Source organism: Typha angustifolia, chromosome 15 (genome assembly GCF_048772165.1).
Source record: "Typha angustifolia cultivar Huaian chromosome 15, ASM4877216v1, whole genome shotgun sequence".
In the NCBI taxonomy this organism is placed as follows: domain Eukaryota; kingdom Viridiplantae; phylum Streptophyta; class Magnoliopsida; order Poales; family Typhaceae; genus Typha; species Typha angustifolia.
In genome coordinates this window covers 19,710,460-19,729,668 of record NC_133253.1, presented here as the reverse complement: position 1 = coordinate 19,729,668, position 19,209 = coordinate 19,710,460, and the positions used below count along the sequence as shown (strand labels likewise).

The 19,209-nt window shown below is 36.2% G+C and overlaps 2 protein-coding genes across 2 annotated transcripts; one reads left to right on the top strand and one right to left on the bottom strand.

The window, feature by feature from the left end:
- The first annotated feature begins 153 nt into the window (after positions 1 to 153).
- LOC140778030 (conserved oligomeric Golgi complex subunit 3) lies at positions 154 to 12,463 on the top strand. The gene is made up of 25 exons (XM_073122545.1): positions 154 to 295; positions 513 to 596; positions 769 to 876; positions 1,334 to 1,378; positions 1,468 to 1,542; positions 1,663 to 1,758; positions 3,523 to 3,600; positions 4,823 to 4,908; positions 5,008 to 5,074; positions 5,188 to 5,250; positions 5,344 to 5,445; positions 5,631 to 5,735; positions 5,893 to 5,985; positions 6,796 to 6,884; positions 7,758 to 7,977; positions 8,470 to 8,553; positions 8,904 to 9,020; positions 9,145 to 9,177; positions 9,705 to 9,791; positions 9,898 to 9,960; positions 10,170 to 10,286; positions 10,838 to 10,930; positions 11,433 to 11,558; positions 11,625 to 11,725; positions 12,056 to 12,463. The coding sequence occupies exons 1-25, from the start codon at positions 224 to 226 to the stop codon at positions 12,183 to 12,185; spliced, it is 2,334 nt and encodes a 777-aa protein (XP_072978646.1). The 5' UTR covers positions 154 to 223; the 3' UTR covers positions 12,186 to 12,463.
- Positions 12,464 to 13,727: 1,264 nt separating this feature from the next.
- Positions 13,728 to 14,844, bottom strand: LOC140778905 (FCS-Like Zinc finger 17-like). Its single transcript, XM_073123802.1, has 2 exons — positions 14,443 to 14,844; positions 13,728 to 14,108 (listed from the first exon to the last, which is right to left on the bottom strand). Exons 1-2 carry the CDS (start codon positions 14,748 to 14,750, stop codon positions 13,937 to 13,939), a joined length of 480 nt encoding a protein of 159 aa, XP_072979903.1. The 5' UTR covers positions 14,751 to 14,844; the 3' UTR covers positions 13,728 to 13,936.
- Between the last annotated feature and the right edge of the window lie 4,365 nt (positions 14,845 to 19,209).

Genomic DNA, 19,209 nt, shown 5'->3' with positions numbered 1-19,209 from the left:
TAGTACAGAGGGCAACGTGTAAACTACAATAAACACATAGTATGAGGTGCAACAGAGAAAATTCCCCAACTTCCTTGCTTGTTCCCGGATTCGGGTTGAGTCCGGTTATAAATTAAGACGCCTAACTGCAAACCCGTAATTCGACCATTTACGAGCTGCAGACGTTCTCTCTCTTCGAACTCCACTCAAAGTGCTCTCCTCTCTTTCTATTCTCCTCTTCGTCATGGCGACGACCGCTCTCCCCAAATCGGGAGCCGTCTCCAAGGGCTACAATTTCGCCTCCACTTGGGATCAGGTGATCGATCTGAAACCTAGATTTCCTTTTCCTCGCCGAATTGGCGGTCTCTCGCCTTAATTCTCTTCGCCTCGTCTCCTTCGCCGTAAACCCCCCTTCAAAACCTTGATCTTTGAGAGAATACGTCGAGATCAGGAAGTTTATTCTATTTTTGGGCACTGGATCTGTGCATCCATGGTAGGAGTTTTATTTTTCATGCTTGGATCTTGCCTTGCAGAACGCACCATTGACGGAGCAGCAGAAGGCGGCGATATTGGCGCTCTCCCATGCGGTGGCGGAGCGGCCGTATCCTCCCAATCTGGTGAGGAATTCGTTTACTCGCTCATTGATCCATTAGTAGTTATCAGCTTGCCTGCGATGCACATTGTGTGGATCTCACGGTTTTTCTATTGTTTTCTTGAATTCATTCGTTTTCCTTTAGATGCACAGCAACACAATCGCGATTTATGTTTTTTTGGTTTGCATTAGTGCAGTCTCAGGAACAGATCGCGGGTAAAGATGGCAACTTATTAGTTTCTCATGAAGATTCCTCTCTGGAAGAGGCGGGGGCAATGGATGCTGTTTTAGTCAACACCCATCAGGTTCGTCTTGTTCTTTTCATTAATTGTGCTTTTTAGGTTATTAAATTATCTTGTGCTTTGAAGGACAGCAATTCATCGAGACGGTTCTTCTTTAATGTGCATCAGGTTATGCAATTTATATTTAGGATATTTAGAATAGCTTTAGATTCTTAGTAACTTCTTAGACAAAAACCAAGAAAATATTCAAAAACTAACCTGTTACTAAACCAACGCAAATATCATACAATGTCACTATTTTTGTGGGGAAATTGCCAAGAGAATAGATCAGATTTCATAATTTTTTAAGGTATTAAACTTAAATTTTAATGCATTCCTGGAACTTTCTCTCGGTAAATATTCATAAAGCACTACAATGTGTATTCAGTGCATGAATATTCAATTTCCTCTAACACAGCTGAGGCATTTGACTTGTGCTTTAACAATGTTTTGCTTACTTTTTGTTATGATTTGCCTGTAGTTCTACAAATGGTTTATGGAACTGGAATCAGCTATGAAGTCTGAGGTTGGCAGATACAAATAATTATTTTATCATTAGCTAGCAGATGCTTTTGATATCCTTATATGAATTTAAATTTCCTTTGTTTTTGACAGACGGAGGAGAAATATAGCCTCTATGTGAATACGCTTACAGAACGCATTCAGATATGCGATGGAATCCTTCAAGAAGTAGGCTTGTGAATTTTAATTATTTTAGGAAGATACAGTGTTGCTCGGAGGGGCTGGAATTTATTAATTTGTGGAATATTTATCTCATCTATTTTGGTTTAATTATCCTTTCCCTTGCAGGTGGATGACACACTAAATTTATTCAATGAACTACAGTCACTGCACCACAGTGTTGCTACAAAGACAAAAGCTTTGCATGATGCATGTGATCGATTAGTATGTACCTTAATGGCTTAAATTGTCTTATTTCCATTTATTTTCTATTTTGTGTCCTTTCTTAGTTCTTGATGAACTTTGACTACCTTGTACCGTGGATGTCTTGTCGAGAACAGAGTCCCTATATTTAGTACACAGCAATGCCTCAGGTATTTGTTTCCGCATAGTAAGACTGTTATGTTGGTGACTATTTTAGTGGTAAAACTTAAAAGAAAGGAGATACAATGTAATGCAACTTCACTTCAATTTTTTCTTCACACCAAGATTTTGTCCACTTTTCCTCTTCTGTTTTAAATATATTTATTTCCTGAATCCTGATTATTGTAAATGTTAGTTATGCAACATTGAGGAGGTGGACGATGTGATCCAAAATAATGGTGCTGATGCTAGATATGGTGGAACTCTTGAAATATCACCAAGGTCCTTTTCAGCTATCCAGAGGAGATGATAAAAAGGATGTAACAATTTATGGATATTAGTTAGTCTGCCACTTCTTTCTTTGGTCTAGTTCAGTCAGTTAGCTAAGCGGCAAACAGTGCAACTTAATCAATCCCAGTTGACTTATGTTTGGAAACCATCTAGGTAGGCAAAACTTCAGCGGGGGAAAATATTGACTCTGGATTGTCCTATAATGGAAGCTGAACCAGCTAGTTGTAGTTGAAGTTTTTAACCTTCTCAATCCTGATGTTATATTAAGCAGCTGTATCAGTATTTAGGAAATCGCAAGAGAGGGTATCTGTGATGCAATAAATCTTCCAAATTTTGAGATAATAAGTTGGAATTGGTCTGTCTAAGTTTCATTAAGGAGTTCAAGAGTGACCTAACATCTTCTATAAAATATTAGTGTTTCCTCTTTAACTATTTTCATCTAATAATAAAAGAGAAAAGCATGTTGCACTGTATTGAATATAGACGCACAATCAATTTAAACTATTATTTAGCCTGCCAAACTATATTGTAAAAATAATGACAGAATTCTTCATTAATTAAATCTTCTACTTTTGACGACTTGCATTAAAATTTTCGTCTAACTCAAATAGATTCACAATTCACATCCTAAGTATAAGTCATCTTTGTGTCTGCTGATGATAGAAAGCAAAACTAGTAAGCAACTAGATGTCTAACTACAGTGAATTAGATAGTTTTATTTGTCCACAAGGATCTGTGAACAAATATTTCATTTCTACAAATAATTGCAGATTAGGTACAAATCAATTGAAATAGTCTCTTCAACAAAACAATTTATTTTGTATATCAGATAAAATTTGATTTTCTATAAAATGATTAGCCTGCTTTTGAAAATAATTACAGAAGCACTTGGAAAATAAATTTATTATTGTATATTTTATGCAACTATTTTCCTTTTTGAAGCTTTGTTAAACCTTAACCTTGCAAAGAAGGTTGAAGTCAAAGGGAGAATGAAGAAATTTGATGTGCCACTGTTTTTTTCCATGCCTAAGTTGACAACTTGTTAATCTCTTGTGCTAACTGCCCAAGTTTTACTATTAGAATTTTATTGATGTTATCAAGAACACTGATCTCCTTTATTATACATTTATACCTTTTCCTTTTGCATTGTAAGGCAATTATCTACATTTAAAGCTTTGACAATTGCCGCATATAGTGTTTAGCCTTTTACTTTCATTCTCTTCTCACAACATTCTGTGCTATCCAATTATTAGTTCTTAGAGATATTAAAATTTAATCAAACAATGTTGGAAATTTTGACTAAATTCAAACTTCCTTCCCTTTGTAATGATGTAGTTGGTAGAGAAGCAAAGATTGATAGAGTTTGCAGAAGCACTTCGGAGCAAGCTGAACTATTTCGATGAGTTGGAGAATGTAAGGTTTTGTGGCTACAATTTTTAAAATTTGTGTTGTGTATGATTTGAAATTAAAATTTCCTTTTCTTGACAATTTTAGGGTAGTATTCGTGCTTCTTAAATGCTAAGATAGATCAATACGTGATGTATGAAGTATGAACATAGCATCTCAGGGTCATGAGCATTATATTAATTAATTATATGTTAGTTGGGTATTTTCTGTGCTACCTAAGGAAGTTTCTAGATACAGTTTTTCACTCCTGTTCAGATAGAAATATTTTAATTTGTTATGCAGTATGAACTTATACTTGTGAATTTTTGTTGTAGAGGTAATGCCCCTAAGCTGTTACTTTTCTCCCTAGAGGCAAACACCTTGAGATCCTTGAAATTTCATATTTCCTTTATATTTTGAATTTATCAATGTACAACAGTGTCTGGATGTTTTGTTGCCTGCTTACACCCTCACATGGTTCTGTAGCCACATTGTCTTTCAGCTGTGATAATTGAAATGCCAGAGTAAATTCCCTGATGTTTAGTGCAAGTTTTATAGGTGAAATGGAAATTTGCTGGTTCTAAACTGCACAGTAAAGTTATGAGGAAAATGCCACTCAGAATCACTTACAGTTGTGAATAGATAGTGTCAGTTAGAATCGACAAGGTGCTTTGAGTCAACTTCAAACACATCTCTCTGAATTGACAAGGTGCTTTGAGTCAACTTCAAACACCTCTCTCTTTTGTTAGCACAAGTAAATGGATCACGCAGAACTTCACTTTGCATGGGCCGTGAATATTTAGAAAGGAAAATGAGGTTGATATTATAGTTGTCATGTAGCTGGAACATTGCTTGTCCTTGATCCAATCTATAGTTGCAACTTGCATTTCACCTATTTACTTTTAAGTTTCAAGTTTATAATTATTTGTCTTGTTCTTCAAGCTAAGTTGGAGATGGTTATTCTCTGGAAATTAATGTAATCAGTTTGATAATTTGGAAATGTATATAACTTTGTACGGAACATGTCTGCAAAGACGGAATCAATCTGAAAGCATACCCAGGAGGCCAGGATAGAATGTGATTTAAACATTGCAGTATTGTCAACAGTTAGGCCTATCCATCTGCACCTTAGTTGTTCAATGCATTGATCTTGATGGAAAACTTAAGCTACTGGTCCGCTGGAATCTTGTATTCTATTTCTAATTCCTACTGTCTGTTGTTATATCTGATTTTCTTCTGCCATTTACAGGTTTCTACCAGCTTCTATTCTCCGAACATGAATATCAGTAGTGGACATTTCCTTCCTTTGTTGAAACGTCTTGATGATTGCATCTCGTAAGTGAATGTGTATTTGATCTCCAGTAAATTATTTTCCTTCATCAATGCATACCAACAAAAAAAATTGATCTACTATTTTTTTATTGATAAGCCTAGATATGTTGAAAGCAATCCACAATATGCCGAGTCTAGTGTTTACTTGGTCAAATTTCGTCAACTCCAGGTACTTGAGAATGCATTCCCCATGTAATACAGGCTCACAGCTCCTGTTCTAATTTGTTATTTGAAAGAATTAAACCCTTAACGGGATACCTGTTCTTCTTTTTCTTCTGATAGTCCCGAGCATTAGGTATGATTCGATCTCATGTGCTTTCAGTTCTTAAAGGAGCTTCATCCCAGGTGATTTCTCTTTACATGCTGGTAGATACTGTTGGGAAAAGAAGCAATTTAAAAAGAGAAGGTGCAATATGTGTTTTAGTATTTCCTCTGCAGGTGCATGCTGCAATTCGCGGCAGCAGTTCAGGCAAAGCAACTGTTTCTGAGGGTGTAGAGGCATCTGTTATTTATGTACGCTTCAAGGCAGCAGCTAATGAGGTAAACACTAAGCTATAGTTTTCATTTAGCAGTTTTTAATGACCATTTAGGTTTTTCACATAGTGGAAAAATTGAGCAAGATAAGAGAAATTGAAGGTTTGGTTTCTATTCATCACGATTTTATTCTTGTAATTCAAGAAAATATGAGTTAAGTGATGAAGTAAAATGTTTTCATTAATTTGCAGCTGAAACCTGTTCTTGGGGAAATCGAGGGTAGATCTTCTAGGAAAGAATATGCACAGATCCTTGCAGAATGCCACAAATTGTATTGTGAGCAGAGACTACAATTGGTAATTTCATGACATGTGTTACTTCTTTATGCTTAAAATTCTGCAGCATGAAGGAAATTGACTGTAAGCAGAGATGTACTTGATAGGTTGATGATGCTATATGTTGTTGATTTCTGCTCAAATTTAATCACATATTCTTCAACATTGTGTTGGATAGGTGAAAGGTATAGTACAGCAGCGGATTTCTGAGTTTGCAAAAAGAGAGGCCTTGCCTTCACTGACTAGGTCTGGGTGTGCATACCTAATGCAAGTAAGTTGAATTTGTATTCTATTTCATGTGCAATTAATGTTTCACAATGAAAGAATGCACCACCCTATTTGTTACTGAAAATCATCGCTTAATGTGGCTTCTCTATGGAGAATCGGCCACACCAATGGTTGTGGATACTGGCTATGTTGCTGGTTGATGTAGTTCGACTTTAATTAACATTTTCATATTACGAACTTGGAGTGTCCCTAGCTTTTTCACTGCACATTCTGCTTGTATTACCTAAGAAGATATTGGAGAGGGTACATATGTAGAACTAAAGGTTGATGCACAAGTAAATAGTTGTTGCCTACAACATTTAAGGAAAGTCCTATATAATGATTTAATGGTTTTGAATATTGGAAAGTTATGAGATAATATGCTTAGGTACAAATACAAGAATGTTTTGATCAATGGTGTCAAGAGAATATATCAGAAAATAAAAGGATTATACTTTTAACTGGATAGGATTCAGCCGAAGTGAGAATAGATGTTGAAATTATCTGTCACCCTATGTAAGAATAGTTGCAGAAATAATTTCACATAGTTATGCAGCGTAGGAAAAGAAGTAATTCAAAGCGAAGGAGGACGACCATGAGGACTTGGAACGTATCAAGTGCGAGCTAGATGTTTTTTAGACAAAGGACATTTACTCAAGATAGATCTCAATAGTTAAAAAATAAAAATAGTCTACTCATGGACATCAGTCCCTTTATTGTTATGTTTAGCTCAAGGTGTTCTGCTGCATTCTTTTTGTTGCTGCAAATTCTGTAATATTTCAACATTTTAAGTATGTTTAACTATAATTCTCAGGTTTGTCAGTTTGAGCATCAGCTCTTTGATCACTTCTTTCCATCATCTTCTGCGGATGTCTCAAGTTTGTCTCCTTTGATGGACCCACTGTAAGTTATCCTGTCAATTTTTGTCATTTTCCCCTCATTGTTGGGGAGAGATAGATAAGAAGCTTGAGTATTTTTTGTCTACTTGGGAAAGTTTGAAAAAGAAATATTATTGTGAAAATTGCAAGCATTATGATATTAAAGTACATTTGAAGATGTGTTTCTGAATGCATCACATGGAGTTGGCATTGTCATTGTACAAAATGCACCATGTAATTCCGGTGATGTTGAAGGTCTACTGAGTTCTAGAATTCTAGATTTATGGTATAATATATATTGTGCTATCAATGGTTTATTTTTGCTTCATATTTGTCTTTTTAGTTTTTATTAGAAGTTAACTACAGGTATTCCTAACTGATGTTTTATGCAAGATAAGTAAAACATGAATAAAGGTTATTTCCTGCTTTGAAACGTCTCTCTCTCTCTCTCTCTCTCTCTCTCTCTCTCTCTCTCTCTCTCTCTCTCTCTCTCTCACACACACACACACCCAAAAAAAAAACTGGTTACTATTGTCTTCAGATATTCTGGAATTCCCAACAGCCCGGTAAATGGAAAATTTATGCTTATTGAAATTTGAAAGTATACCCCTCCATTTCTCAATACAAATTTTTAAGGCTACCTTAAAATTTAAAAAATTTATCTTACTTTTCCTGTTTGTTTGATATCACTGCTAGTCTATTGTGAAACGCTCTTTTTACAAGTATTTAGGCCTTCCCTTGAATTTCTCATGGCATAACCCTCTCATTCTCTTGCATAAAGTTTTTCTTTTTAACCTATCTCACAATCTGTTTATTCTCTATTTTCCTCACAAGTATTGGTTTTTGTGACTTTTGGCTTCTACTTTGTTCTTAATGAAAAATGCTTTCTTATTTTCAGGTGCACATATTTGTATGATACGCTACGCCCAAGGCTAATACATGAAGCAAACCTTGATTCTCTTTGTGAACTTGTTGACATTCTAAAAGTTGAAGTGCTAGGAGAGCAGCTCAGTCGACGCGGTGAATCAGTAGCCGGACTACGTCCCACACTTCAAAGAATTCTAGCAGACGTTCATGAGAGATTGACATTTTGTGCTCGAACTCATATTCGTGAAGAGGTATTTGTGCCATGTTCGTTTTCATTTTACTCTTAGACCAGTGCTCCCTGTGATGCTATGAACCCTGGTTCTTGGCTTCCCTATATGGGGACTGAGTTCATCACATGGGCACAATGACCTCTAACCTGCAGTGGTGCATAATTTATGAAATTGAGGAAATTTTTTTCTTTTGAGCGCTGCCTTTCTTAAACATTTGAGGACAAGATTTTGACAACAACCATTCTTGAGTTGATTTAATTGATATAATGGACTAGCCTGAGCTTCCATATAATGTTTCTCTTTACATATATCAGTCTTTTCTTCTGTATATTGCTTGAGGTCTTCCAATTTTTTGCAATACGGTAGCTAAAACGTAAATTGGGTGACAGATGAACCTTTCACAGAATGTGTTAGATATGAAGTGGACTTCAGACATTTCTTGCAGAAAGACTTGTCCTTTTGCAGATTGCTCAATTTTCCTCTAACGATGTCTTAGTCATGCTCCTTTTCCAGATTTCAAATTATCGTCCATCTGATGAAGATCTAGATTATCCTGGAAAGCTGGAGCGACTTGCTGAGACTGCCTCAACTACAACTGTCGGTGGTTTCTCTCTCAAAAACATTTTGTATCATTTTGAGAAAGTTTTGCTCCTTTCTTTCTAGTGTATAATAAACACATCTTAGTTGTACAGGTTACTAAGTTGCTCTCTTTTCTGTAGTCCTATACTCCCAGTTAACTTATAACTATCACTTCAATATAATTTGATTTGGATTTTGATCTGTATAAACTTACTTTGCTCATGCATGCTTTGTTCCTTGGAAATGATTTTGTCTTATCTTTCCATTTCTGTTTCTCCGGCAACTAATCCCTGATAATTATGAGTGTGAAGATTGTGGACATCCAAGAAATGGTAATTACCTCTGACTAAGCTCCTATACTTCTATAGGTGGATGATAACTCGGACATATTTAAGACCTGGTATCGACCATTGGAAAAAACAGTGTCATGCCTATCAAAGCTATACCACTGCTTAGAACCTGCTGTTTTTACCGGTTTAGCCCAGGTATGTGAATTGGCTAACTATAAACTATAATAGGAGTTTCGTTTCTAAGAATCACTTCTTAGGTATATTTACTTGCTTTTATATTTAGTCTACTGAAAAATTATTTTGTTTGTAATTTGTCCAGGAAGCTGTGGAGTTTTGCTCAATATCAATACAGGTTTGATAGTTGTATTTTCTGTTGTCCCCTCCATAAATGGGGTGTACTTTACACGATGCAATGGTCTAATTCTAAGTACTTTGCTTGTACTTGTGTCATGCAAGTTTTCATAGTAGTTGTGCTTGCCGAAAATCATAGTAGACAATGGAACTGTAGCATCCATATTAAAAGATAACAAACTAAGACCAGATATACTTAAGGGAACAATGCATCTTTCTACTTCTTGTTGGTTCCCTTCCATGAATCTTGAACATGTTTAGTCTGATTCTGTTATTTTTGTCTTAAGGAGCCTTACTTTGTGTTGTTCTCCATATGATCACAATTGGATTAGATGTCTTATATGATACTGGTGATGATGACTACTTTCTCCTTTTATAAAATTATATATATACCAATATGGTATGTCCTTGCTCTAATATTTTGGACTGGATGATGGTTCATCAAGGAGCAATTCCTGAATTGTCAAAAACTGCTACTGGTTTAATGATTTGCTTTGGGACTGATGTTAATACCTGTTTTTTTATCAGAGTGCGAGCAAATCTATTGCAAAGAGATCAACCCCAATGGATGGGCAGCTTTTCTTCATCAAGCACCTCCTTATTTTAAGGGAGCAGGTTAATTGCATCAAACTTCCTTCACTTTTCTCTTCAGTAATTTTATTTTTTATGCTTAATTACCCCTGTAATGTATTTAGTACTATCTACTTGCTAATGTATCCAGATTGCGCCTTTCGATATTGAATTTTCTGTGACGCACAAAGAGCTAGATTTCTCTCATTTGCTGGTATGTACAACCTGAAACATTGTACCTCAAATTGTTCATACAAGGATTGGTCATCCATGATCACTTCAAAAAATGTAACTTTGGTCCGTTTGCAATAAATTAGTCCTTTTATAACAATATTACTCTTGCTAAACAAAAACTGTCTGATTAGATTGGAAGATATATGTCAACATTTTTAAAATTTGATTTTTAACTTGTCCATTTTGCAGGAACACTTGAGAAGGATTCTCAGAGGGCAGGCTTCATTATTTGACTGGTCAAGATCAACTTCTATTGCCAGAACCTTATCTCCGCGCATTCTGGAGAGCCAAATAGATGCTAAAAAGGTTAGTTGCTGCTCCAGATAATACTTTCCACATTTTCAGTTGCAGATTCTATTATGGCCTGAATCTGGCAGTTGTTATTTATCCCGGGTTGTCTAAAACTCTAAATGGAGAAAGTTACCTTGTTGGACTTTATAAATCTTCTAAGTTCTTATGTTATCTTATATACTTCTAAATATTCTCTTAATCAGAAAATTTAACTGTTGGATTGTGAAAAATGATGAGGAACCTGGAATTTGGAATCAGGATATGTATTTATATGGTAGAGTTGTAAGAGCTGCCATTATTGAAGTTTATGGTCAATAGCTACTGGTTGGTTGTACCATTCTTATAGTGTGTTCCTTTATTTGGGGAAAGGAAATTTTTGCTAGTCCTTTTCCCCCATTGATTCTAGAAAGTTATTCAAAATTGTAATGGAGAAAAGATGAACAAGGTAATATTAATTAATTGATGCTTTCTGGCAACTAATCTAGTTGCACACTTTGATATCTTTGCCTTCTCAATTTTCTTTTTTGAAGAACTTTTCTCTTACTGAATGCCTATTTTATTCTCAGGAACTCGAGAAAAGTCTCAAAACTACTTGTGAAGAACTTATAATGTCCATCACTAAGTTAGTTGTGGACCCAATGCTGTCGTTTGTTACAAAGGTACAGAAAACAAGATTCCATTGACATTTACATGGATAAAACTTTTTAGATCCTTTTGATTTCTGGAACTTTTTCTGGAAATGGAAGATGTCTCCTATGCCACATCTGAGTTCTTATTATTTATTTAACATGACCTTTACTCTTGCGTGGACATACAGCCGTGGTACTGTGGATGACAACTTCTTATTTCTTAAGAGTACAACTCTTCCTCAAGAATCTTTACATGGAAGGAAATCACCCTTGGACCTAACTGTCATTTTGACATTTCTCTATGTCAACAGAAATTTGATATATTAAAAAATCATGAACTTGTCGGACCACTCAAAAAGATGAATATTTACTCCAACCTCACTCTTCTCATTTAATAATAAGCATCTCCATCATTCGACAATCTTCCCACCAACATAAAATTAACTTTTGGTACTGGATTGGGCACTTCTGATTTTTTTTAATCATTTCTCTTGTCGGAATGCTACTAATGTACAAAATGTTCATTTGCTAGGTAACTGCTGTGAAAGTTGCATTATCCTCAGGTAATCAAAGTCAGAAATCGGATTCTGTTCTCGCGAAGCCCCTTAAGAATCAAGCATTTGCTGCTCCAGAAAAAGTGGCTGAGTTGGTTCAAAAGGTATGCTCTGTAATGCAGCTAATCTGGTAAATTTTTGTATGCCAACTAAAAGGACTTCTTGCACAGGTTGCATCCGCACTCCAGGAAGATTTGCCTAAAGTAATGGCAAAACTGAAGCTTTATTTGCAAAATCCATCAACTCGAATGATCTTATTCAAGCCCATCAAGTGAGTCTCATTGCCTCGTTTGTAGTCCATTGTTATAGCCATCAATGCTTGCCTGAAGTCTTCAATTTATAAGCAACTTGGGCTCCAGGGAACATTATTATATTGCTGTTATGTTGATGCATGGATAAGTATCGGAGAGAGAACAACTGTTGTGGTTACCAGAATATTTCATTCTTTTGTTTTATTAATCCTCATGATTTCTGCCCTTGTCATTCCATTATCACATACTATATTTCTATTTGTGTGTACTTATTTGTGGGGCTTATTTGCATCTGCCTAGTCTTTGTTGGTCACCTTAATGACATATTGATCTTTTCTTCCGTGCTGCAGGACAAACATAGTAGAAGCACATGTACAGCTACAGTTATTGTTGAAATCTGAATATTCAGCGGAAGAAATACAAAGTATTGGAATGCCATCAATACAGGACTTGCAAGCTCAACTGGACGGACTTCTGTAGTCCATTTGTATTGGAATATCCATTATTAAGGTTATATCGATTATGTTGCATCTCCCTGAAGCATCAATTGTGGCGCTGATCTTATTGGGAACTATTTGATTCTTGATCAATTATGTAACATACGCATTCAACCATCACGAGAACAAATAGGAGTAAAGTTGCATGACTTCTGAAAGCACTGCCCTTTCTACAGGTGCAAATGGTTTTTAAAACTTTATCGTCCTTGGGTCTTGTACTTTGAGATTATCTTTAGCCATCTTTTCTTCCTTCTTTCTTTCTTCTGTTTCCTCCAAAGAATGTCTCAGTCCATTAGTTTGGGACTTTTTAAGACTTTAAAGCTTCAGCTGCTGTTGCTTTGAATCATTCGAACTCTGTATTATCCATTTAGTCTTGTAGGTTCTTCCGAAGGTTTTTCTTGTTTTTCGCTTTTTCAGAGAAAAGTGAGACTAACCCAGTCAAATTGGTGTAGCCTTTCGTCTGAAGTTTCTTCTGTCGTCCAGTCACGCTTTATAATCACATCTGATGGGTAACTCATTGAAGTTACCCGCGTCTACAGTAAGCACATAAGAGAGGTTGATCAAAATGGGAAATTTGTTTTTACCATTCTAGATTCCACCAAAAGATTATTGAAATTTGTCAAGATTCTAATCCTGAAGACAGCGACCGAAGAGAAAATTATACTGAGAGAGAAGAATTGTGTAGCATTGACACGTTTATTCAAAGACAGCTCAATCTTGTTTCTATGGCCCTTCTTTATTAGGATGTTGCATTCCGTGCGAGCTCAGCTAGGCCATTTAGATCGGTACCATCCACGAAGTGCACAGTGAATTCTAATGCTGAGAATTTTGATTTTGGAAAGCCGAGGTGCTTATTCGAATTTGGTTGTGAGTAAGAGTTTTTGTGCTACTCCTCTTCTAAGGAACATGTTCCTTATAAGAGGAGCACTCCTCAATATATATATTGAATAATTGAGTCGACTCTTCCAAAAATGAGCCACGATTAGAACTAAACATAGGCATATAGCACTATGATAGTAAATCCGTTGAGTATCAATATCAATGATCATAAAGGGAATTGAACCTGTAACTCCAATATTCAACCACTGAGCTATGTACGATAGTAGCTCAGAGGCCCCTTCAAGGGTAGGCATCTCTTTAACATGATGCTCTTCCTATTCCTGTTGGGGTTCTGATTGTGTTATTGGAGGTCTGTTTTCTCTACTTGTTCCGCTACTAATATCGAACTCGTATATTTGTTGCTAGATGTTCTTTTGGTTTTATTCTACATTGCGTAAAGCTACAAGAGAATCTGCCACTACTTTCTCTCGCACAAATTTGCAGTAAAGCATCTACTAAGATTTTTACTGGGTTCAATGATTCGGAAAGAGTAAACGAGTGCCAACTAACAAAAGCATTAGTGTTTCTCTCTTGACATCACATCCAAGATGCTGTCACACCAAGTAAAATTAAACTGGTACTATTGAGGAACATCGGGACGGTGGTTATGATATATATATATCAAATTGTTTAGACGAAAAGAGAGTCCAATTATAACTCAATAAGAAGTCGATATGCTAAACTTGACCATTTGAAATTGCGGGCCAGTAATTAATATATATTAATCCTTCGTATATTTATTTATTTAATTATTTCCCGATGTGAGGATAAACTTCTTCAAAAAAAAAAGAAAGGACGGAAGAAAAAGGTAGTATCACTCAGATAGTAGTATCTTCTTCTCCCTCTCAAGAACTCCTATGCCGCTGCTAATATTTTTCTGGGGCCATCTGCTTCTCTGATCTTTGAGCTACCGCGGTGATGATGAGATAACCCCACCAGCTCCTTTTTAGAAGCTTCAAACTCATTCCTTTCATCTAGAGAAATTTGCTGCCGCCGGCATTCCTCGCTACAAAATCCTTGATCACCTCTATATATATTAACATCACAAAAAAGTACTTCATCAGATCATATCTTCAATCTCTGACTATGTTGACAGATATGCTTCTATTAGTAATGAAACAGTAAGAAGGTTTGCGAGATCAAAGGCCATGTTTTCTTTTGATTTTAGTGGATTGTCCTTCGTGTGTTCATCTTATCTGCTCAGATTCTCTTATTTCATATTAATTATTTCTCGAGTTTTTAACATGATTCTTATTCGAAAAGAAAAGGTTGAATTAATTTCTTCAATACTATTAAATGAATATATATATATATTAGAGAGAGAGAGAGAGAGAGAGAGAGAGAGACGGGAATATATATACCTATACATGTACACATCCTTCTGAGGGCTAAGCTCCTTCTTGCACAAGGAGCATGTCTTTAAGAAGGCAAACTCACGAGAAACCATAGGAAACCGGCCGCCAGCTCGCGCCGCGAGCACGCACGGCTTCACCATCGGTTTCATGACTACGTTCGATCCCTGCCTGTGATGTTGTATTAGAATTCGAAGGCCCACGAGGCCTTCTTGTGACCTCGTCAGGCTCGATGGTCCTCTAATGGCTACACCCTTGTCGTTAGAGTCACCACCCTCCTCCCCTAGATGGAAGATGCTTTTGCTTCTTGGAAGCATCCTTGAGAAGGGAAGGGAAGGGAAGGGTGGGGGAAAAGGAGGAGGGCGGAGAAGAGAAAGGTATCAGTTTGAGCTATCTTAGATAGAGGGGAAGAAGGGGTGGAGTGAGGAAGGGTGTGATGGATATTTAAAACCACTCGATGTCCACAGAGGATCCATCACTTCTCTCATTTTTGTCACGTGGCACAAATTCCTGCAGTCAGTGAGTCCCCTTGGCAGCACTTGAAAGATTAGCTACAATTAATAATAGTAATAACGCCATATATGATTAAACAAGTGAATTATAGTACAAATATCAACCAAATTCATGTCATCTCTTATGAACCGATATAACCAGACTACAGAGCTATATTATATAGTGCAATATATGGCAGATGGGCCTCAATTTTAGAAAGAGTTCCTGTGTAATGGAAAACATTGAGGTACTAAATTATTTCACATATTTCCTCTGTGGACTGTGGCATATGTGGACATGCAGATCAAGTATGAGACAGTTGTGCTTAGTGGTCCACTGTCCTGCAAGCTCAAGCTCAAGCTCATGATGATAAGAACAAACTAAATGCCACTAAATACCATCTTATTCCCCAATGGTAGGCACATATGTCTCCAATTCAAATATAAATGTGAAAAGATTGTGAAAGGGACCAAAGATACTGTAAAAGGAGGGGTTGCCCCCACATTTATGGTAGAATATAATTATGAATAGAAACTCCATTAGAAATATTTTGAGAGAGAGAGGACCTCAATTTTAAATTGTTTCTCTCTAAAGAGGAGAGAAAGGTACACAAGTTGCAAGGGTCTGTTCTTCTGTTTTAGTGAGTTTCAGGTGGTGCAAGAAGCCCTACAAATGAGCAAAGTGCCACATGCTTATAATCCTTTGTTTATGGAATGCCGACCCCGCTGAGGTACCAGTTGGTCTTAAAATGTGATAATATTTTATGTTTCTTTGGACTTTTCTTAGAGAAATAGGTTAATTCTTTTTTACTTTTCTTTCAGAGGATTGGGTTGAATTTCGAATTTATTTAAGAAATACTTAAACAATTTTTGCTCTTCTTCTTTAGTTTTGTTGTAATCCTATTACAATTCAAGATCTGTCATGTGAGGATTGAGGATCCACAATTAGGTTAGATATTCTTTTGCCATCGTCCGCTCATACTTTATCTTATTATCGTCTAGTTTATTTTTAAGTTAAATATAGAGTTTTTTTTACCTTATGTATTAAAATTTTAAATGATAGTTTGAAGCTGATGATATTATCATACTAAGGACTTTGTTTTAAGGAAAAAAAAACACCCACCAAAGACCAAATCGATGACGACGGTCGACGGAGGAGTAAACAAACATTGATGGTGATTTACTTGTTGTTTGTTAAAGGTATAAAGATATTCATATCTATTTCCTCGAATGGTATAAAAGACGCAAGCATACTCCAAAGGCTTAACTAACGTGGCATGTTTTGAGACACCTCTGGTACACTAGTGAGGGCTATCGTTGATTCGACTATTATTCGTCACTAGGTTAACATCCAAAGAGTGAATTTAAGAGAGAATCCAGCCATCAATATTGTCACAAATGGTGCCATGGCTGGCCTACACAAGAAATTCTAATCCACTATATATATATATATATATATGGTACGCTAGAAACCCTTTGAAAATAATAATCACCTTTTAGTCCCATGGCCAAATTTTGTTGGCCAAGAATAAACTGAGGTCCTAAATATGGCCACCAAACAAATTATTTCATTTTGTATCTTGAACTGCATCTGCTAGTTGAGACAAGTGTATTTCATTAACCAATAATATATAGAATTAAGCATTAATTAAGGGGATAGGATCTTAAGCTGAGTGGAGCTTACTGCAACTAAACCATGTGCCTTCCTCCCCTATGCTTTTTTCCTTTCACTTCTTTTCATAAGGTCCTTTTTAGGCTTTTGCATACGTTTGGTTCTTAAAAGAAGAGAGAGAGAGAGAGAGAGAGAGAGAGAGAGAAGAGAGAGAGAGGAGAAAAGATAGGAGGTGGGCAAAGGTCCAACTTCGATTTGATTAGTTAAAAAAAAAGGAGAAATTTTCAGGAGCATGGAGAACGTTATGTTTACGGTAATGAGAGCAACATCACTTTTATACTAATGGAAAGGTTAGTTGAGGGTCCTTCTCAATTGTGTCACTCCTTTCCAATTAGATTCGATTTGATTTTGAGGTGCACTTACTCTCATCTTTAATAAGTTTATTACGTGGGATCCTCTAATTTATTGGGTCAGAGATGAAATTAATGCTTCCATCTTACAACTTTTTATTAGCCGATGTATACGTTGCAACCATCTCAAAAACCAGACTATAAAAATATATATGCCACCCATCAAGTCAAATCTTTCCCTTTGGCCTTATAAAGATCTCAAGATCAAGCACCTAGAAGAAAGTTAGTATTGGCTTATAAATATCTCTCTCTTCATGCAGTTTTTGTATTGACTTAAAAGACATCTCAAGTTAAATATAAGTCGAGAATAACTATAATATTTTTAACATAATAAAAATAAAATATAAAGATCGAACAATAAACATCAATACGATATATAGAATGTGAATGATTAAGGGTTTTTTTTAGGTTGCTTTTTGACAACTATCCCTCAGTTTTAATGTGAATTTTAGCTCTCAGGAGTAGTGGTGTCAGTGCTTAGCTTAATGCTTCAACTACAACATAAAGTGGACCTTGGAAAGAAGAACAAGTCATGATGCACTCCCCTGGACTGATGCCAAGAGTCATTTTGCCCCCACCATCTATAATTCGGATCATGACATCGATTTGACCATTCGTGCTTCCATTGTTATTCTATTTTCATCTCCTCTCCTCACACGTGGACTCTCTCTCTCTCTCTCTCTCTCTCTCTCTCTCTCTCTCTCTAGAGTTGTTGGTGTTACAAGAGCAAGAACAAGAAGTGACCACCGACATGGTAGGTAATCCTAGTGGTCTATGAGAGAGCATTAGTCTCTGTCATGAGTATCGAGTTCTCACTTTAACAGCCTTAGATAGTTCTTTTTTTTTTCCTCCTCCTCCTCCTCCTCCTCCTTTTTCTTTGTTTTTGATTCAGTTAGCAGTTTTAATATTGGGTTGCCTAGTTAAATTTGTTACAGAGAATTTGAATGGAATTTGTAAGAATGCTTTGCTTTCAAGGTTATAACGTTTTCTTCTGCTTTACTTTAACCTTTATTTTTTCACATTTTGCTTTTACAGTGGGCAATCTCCTAATCTCAGGACAGTTCTGCTTTAGGACAGCTGAGAGATGAATCACAAACTCATAAGCTAATCGTTGTAAACTAATTTCGTAATAGAGTGACCCAAAATCAAATTTAGTTTGTTTGAGTCAGTGCCAATATCTGCACCATAAGTCTTAATGATGTGTTCAAATTAGTGAGCCAACTAATTGTTAACCCACTCTAAGCTACAAGTTTTGGGCATAGCCCAAGAGGCCCAAGAGGTCCAAGAGGACTGACTGCAGATACACAGTAGCACTTTTTTTTCATACACTCCTTGCCATCTAATTGTTCATCATGAAGTAAAATTCTAGCCATTGATGAACCTAAAAGGTATAAATAAATGAGATTTTGTAGTCATTACCTCCTAAACCTTGTTGCTTCGGATAATGAGAGAGAGAGAGATGAACATATCTTTCTCGTCATTTTGAATTAATATATTATATTTGAATCCTATTTCTAAAAAAAAAATTTGAATTGGGTTTTTAACTATGTTATGGACCACAAAAGATTTATTGTAGTTTTATCTTTTATATTCGAATAAAAAAAAGATTTTTATCATTTTAAACTATGTTATGGGCACAGACAAACCGGTATCAAATATAAAAAAGAGAAAGAAACATTAGAAAAAGGTCAGAATATAAACTTGTTATATGGGCCGTAATATTGAAACTAGGTGTTAAAGTATTTTGCCATAGTGTACTAAGTAAAGCAGGAACTATGCCTCCAAGATTTGTGGCAATTCTTCCCCAAGTTCTCATCCACACTGAAAAAGGAATGACATGAGGCTGATAACGCTTAACATGGACCAAGCGATAGCTCTTTGGCATCATATTCTCTTTGCCAATCTTTATCTACAGGTAACATTGGGCTAGTTGGCAGACGACCAGTTGCAACTGTTAGAATTCGATCCTTTCCATTTTGTCAAAAAGCCCTGACAGACACCGAAGATGCTGACACCCTTCTACTCAACGAAGATGGATTTTTTAATTATCCATTTCAACTTATTTATTCTCCTTTTAGGATTTGATTCAAAGGCAAAGAAATAAACATCCAAAGACCATTCCATGGGCGCCTCAAGGAAGAAAGAAGAATAAAATCCTATGGATACTCTTCGGCCGCTCGATGAATAACTCTCACGGTTGTCATAAGCCTAGCTATGACGACTGTAGTGGACTGGGCTGGACTGGACTTATCCGGCTTATCCG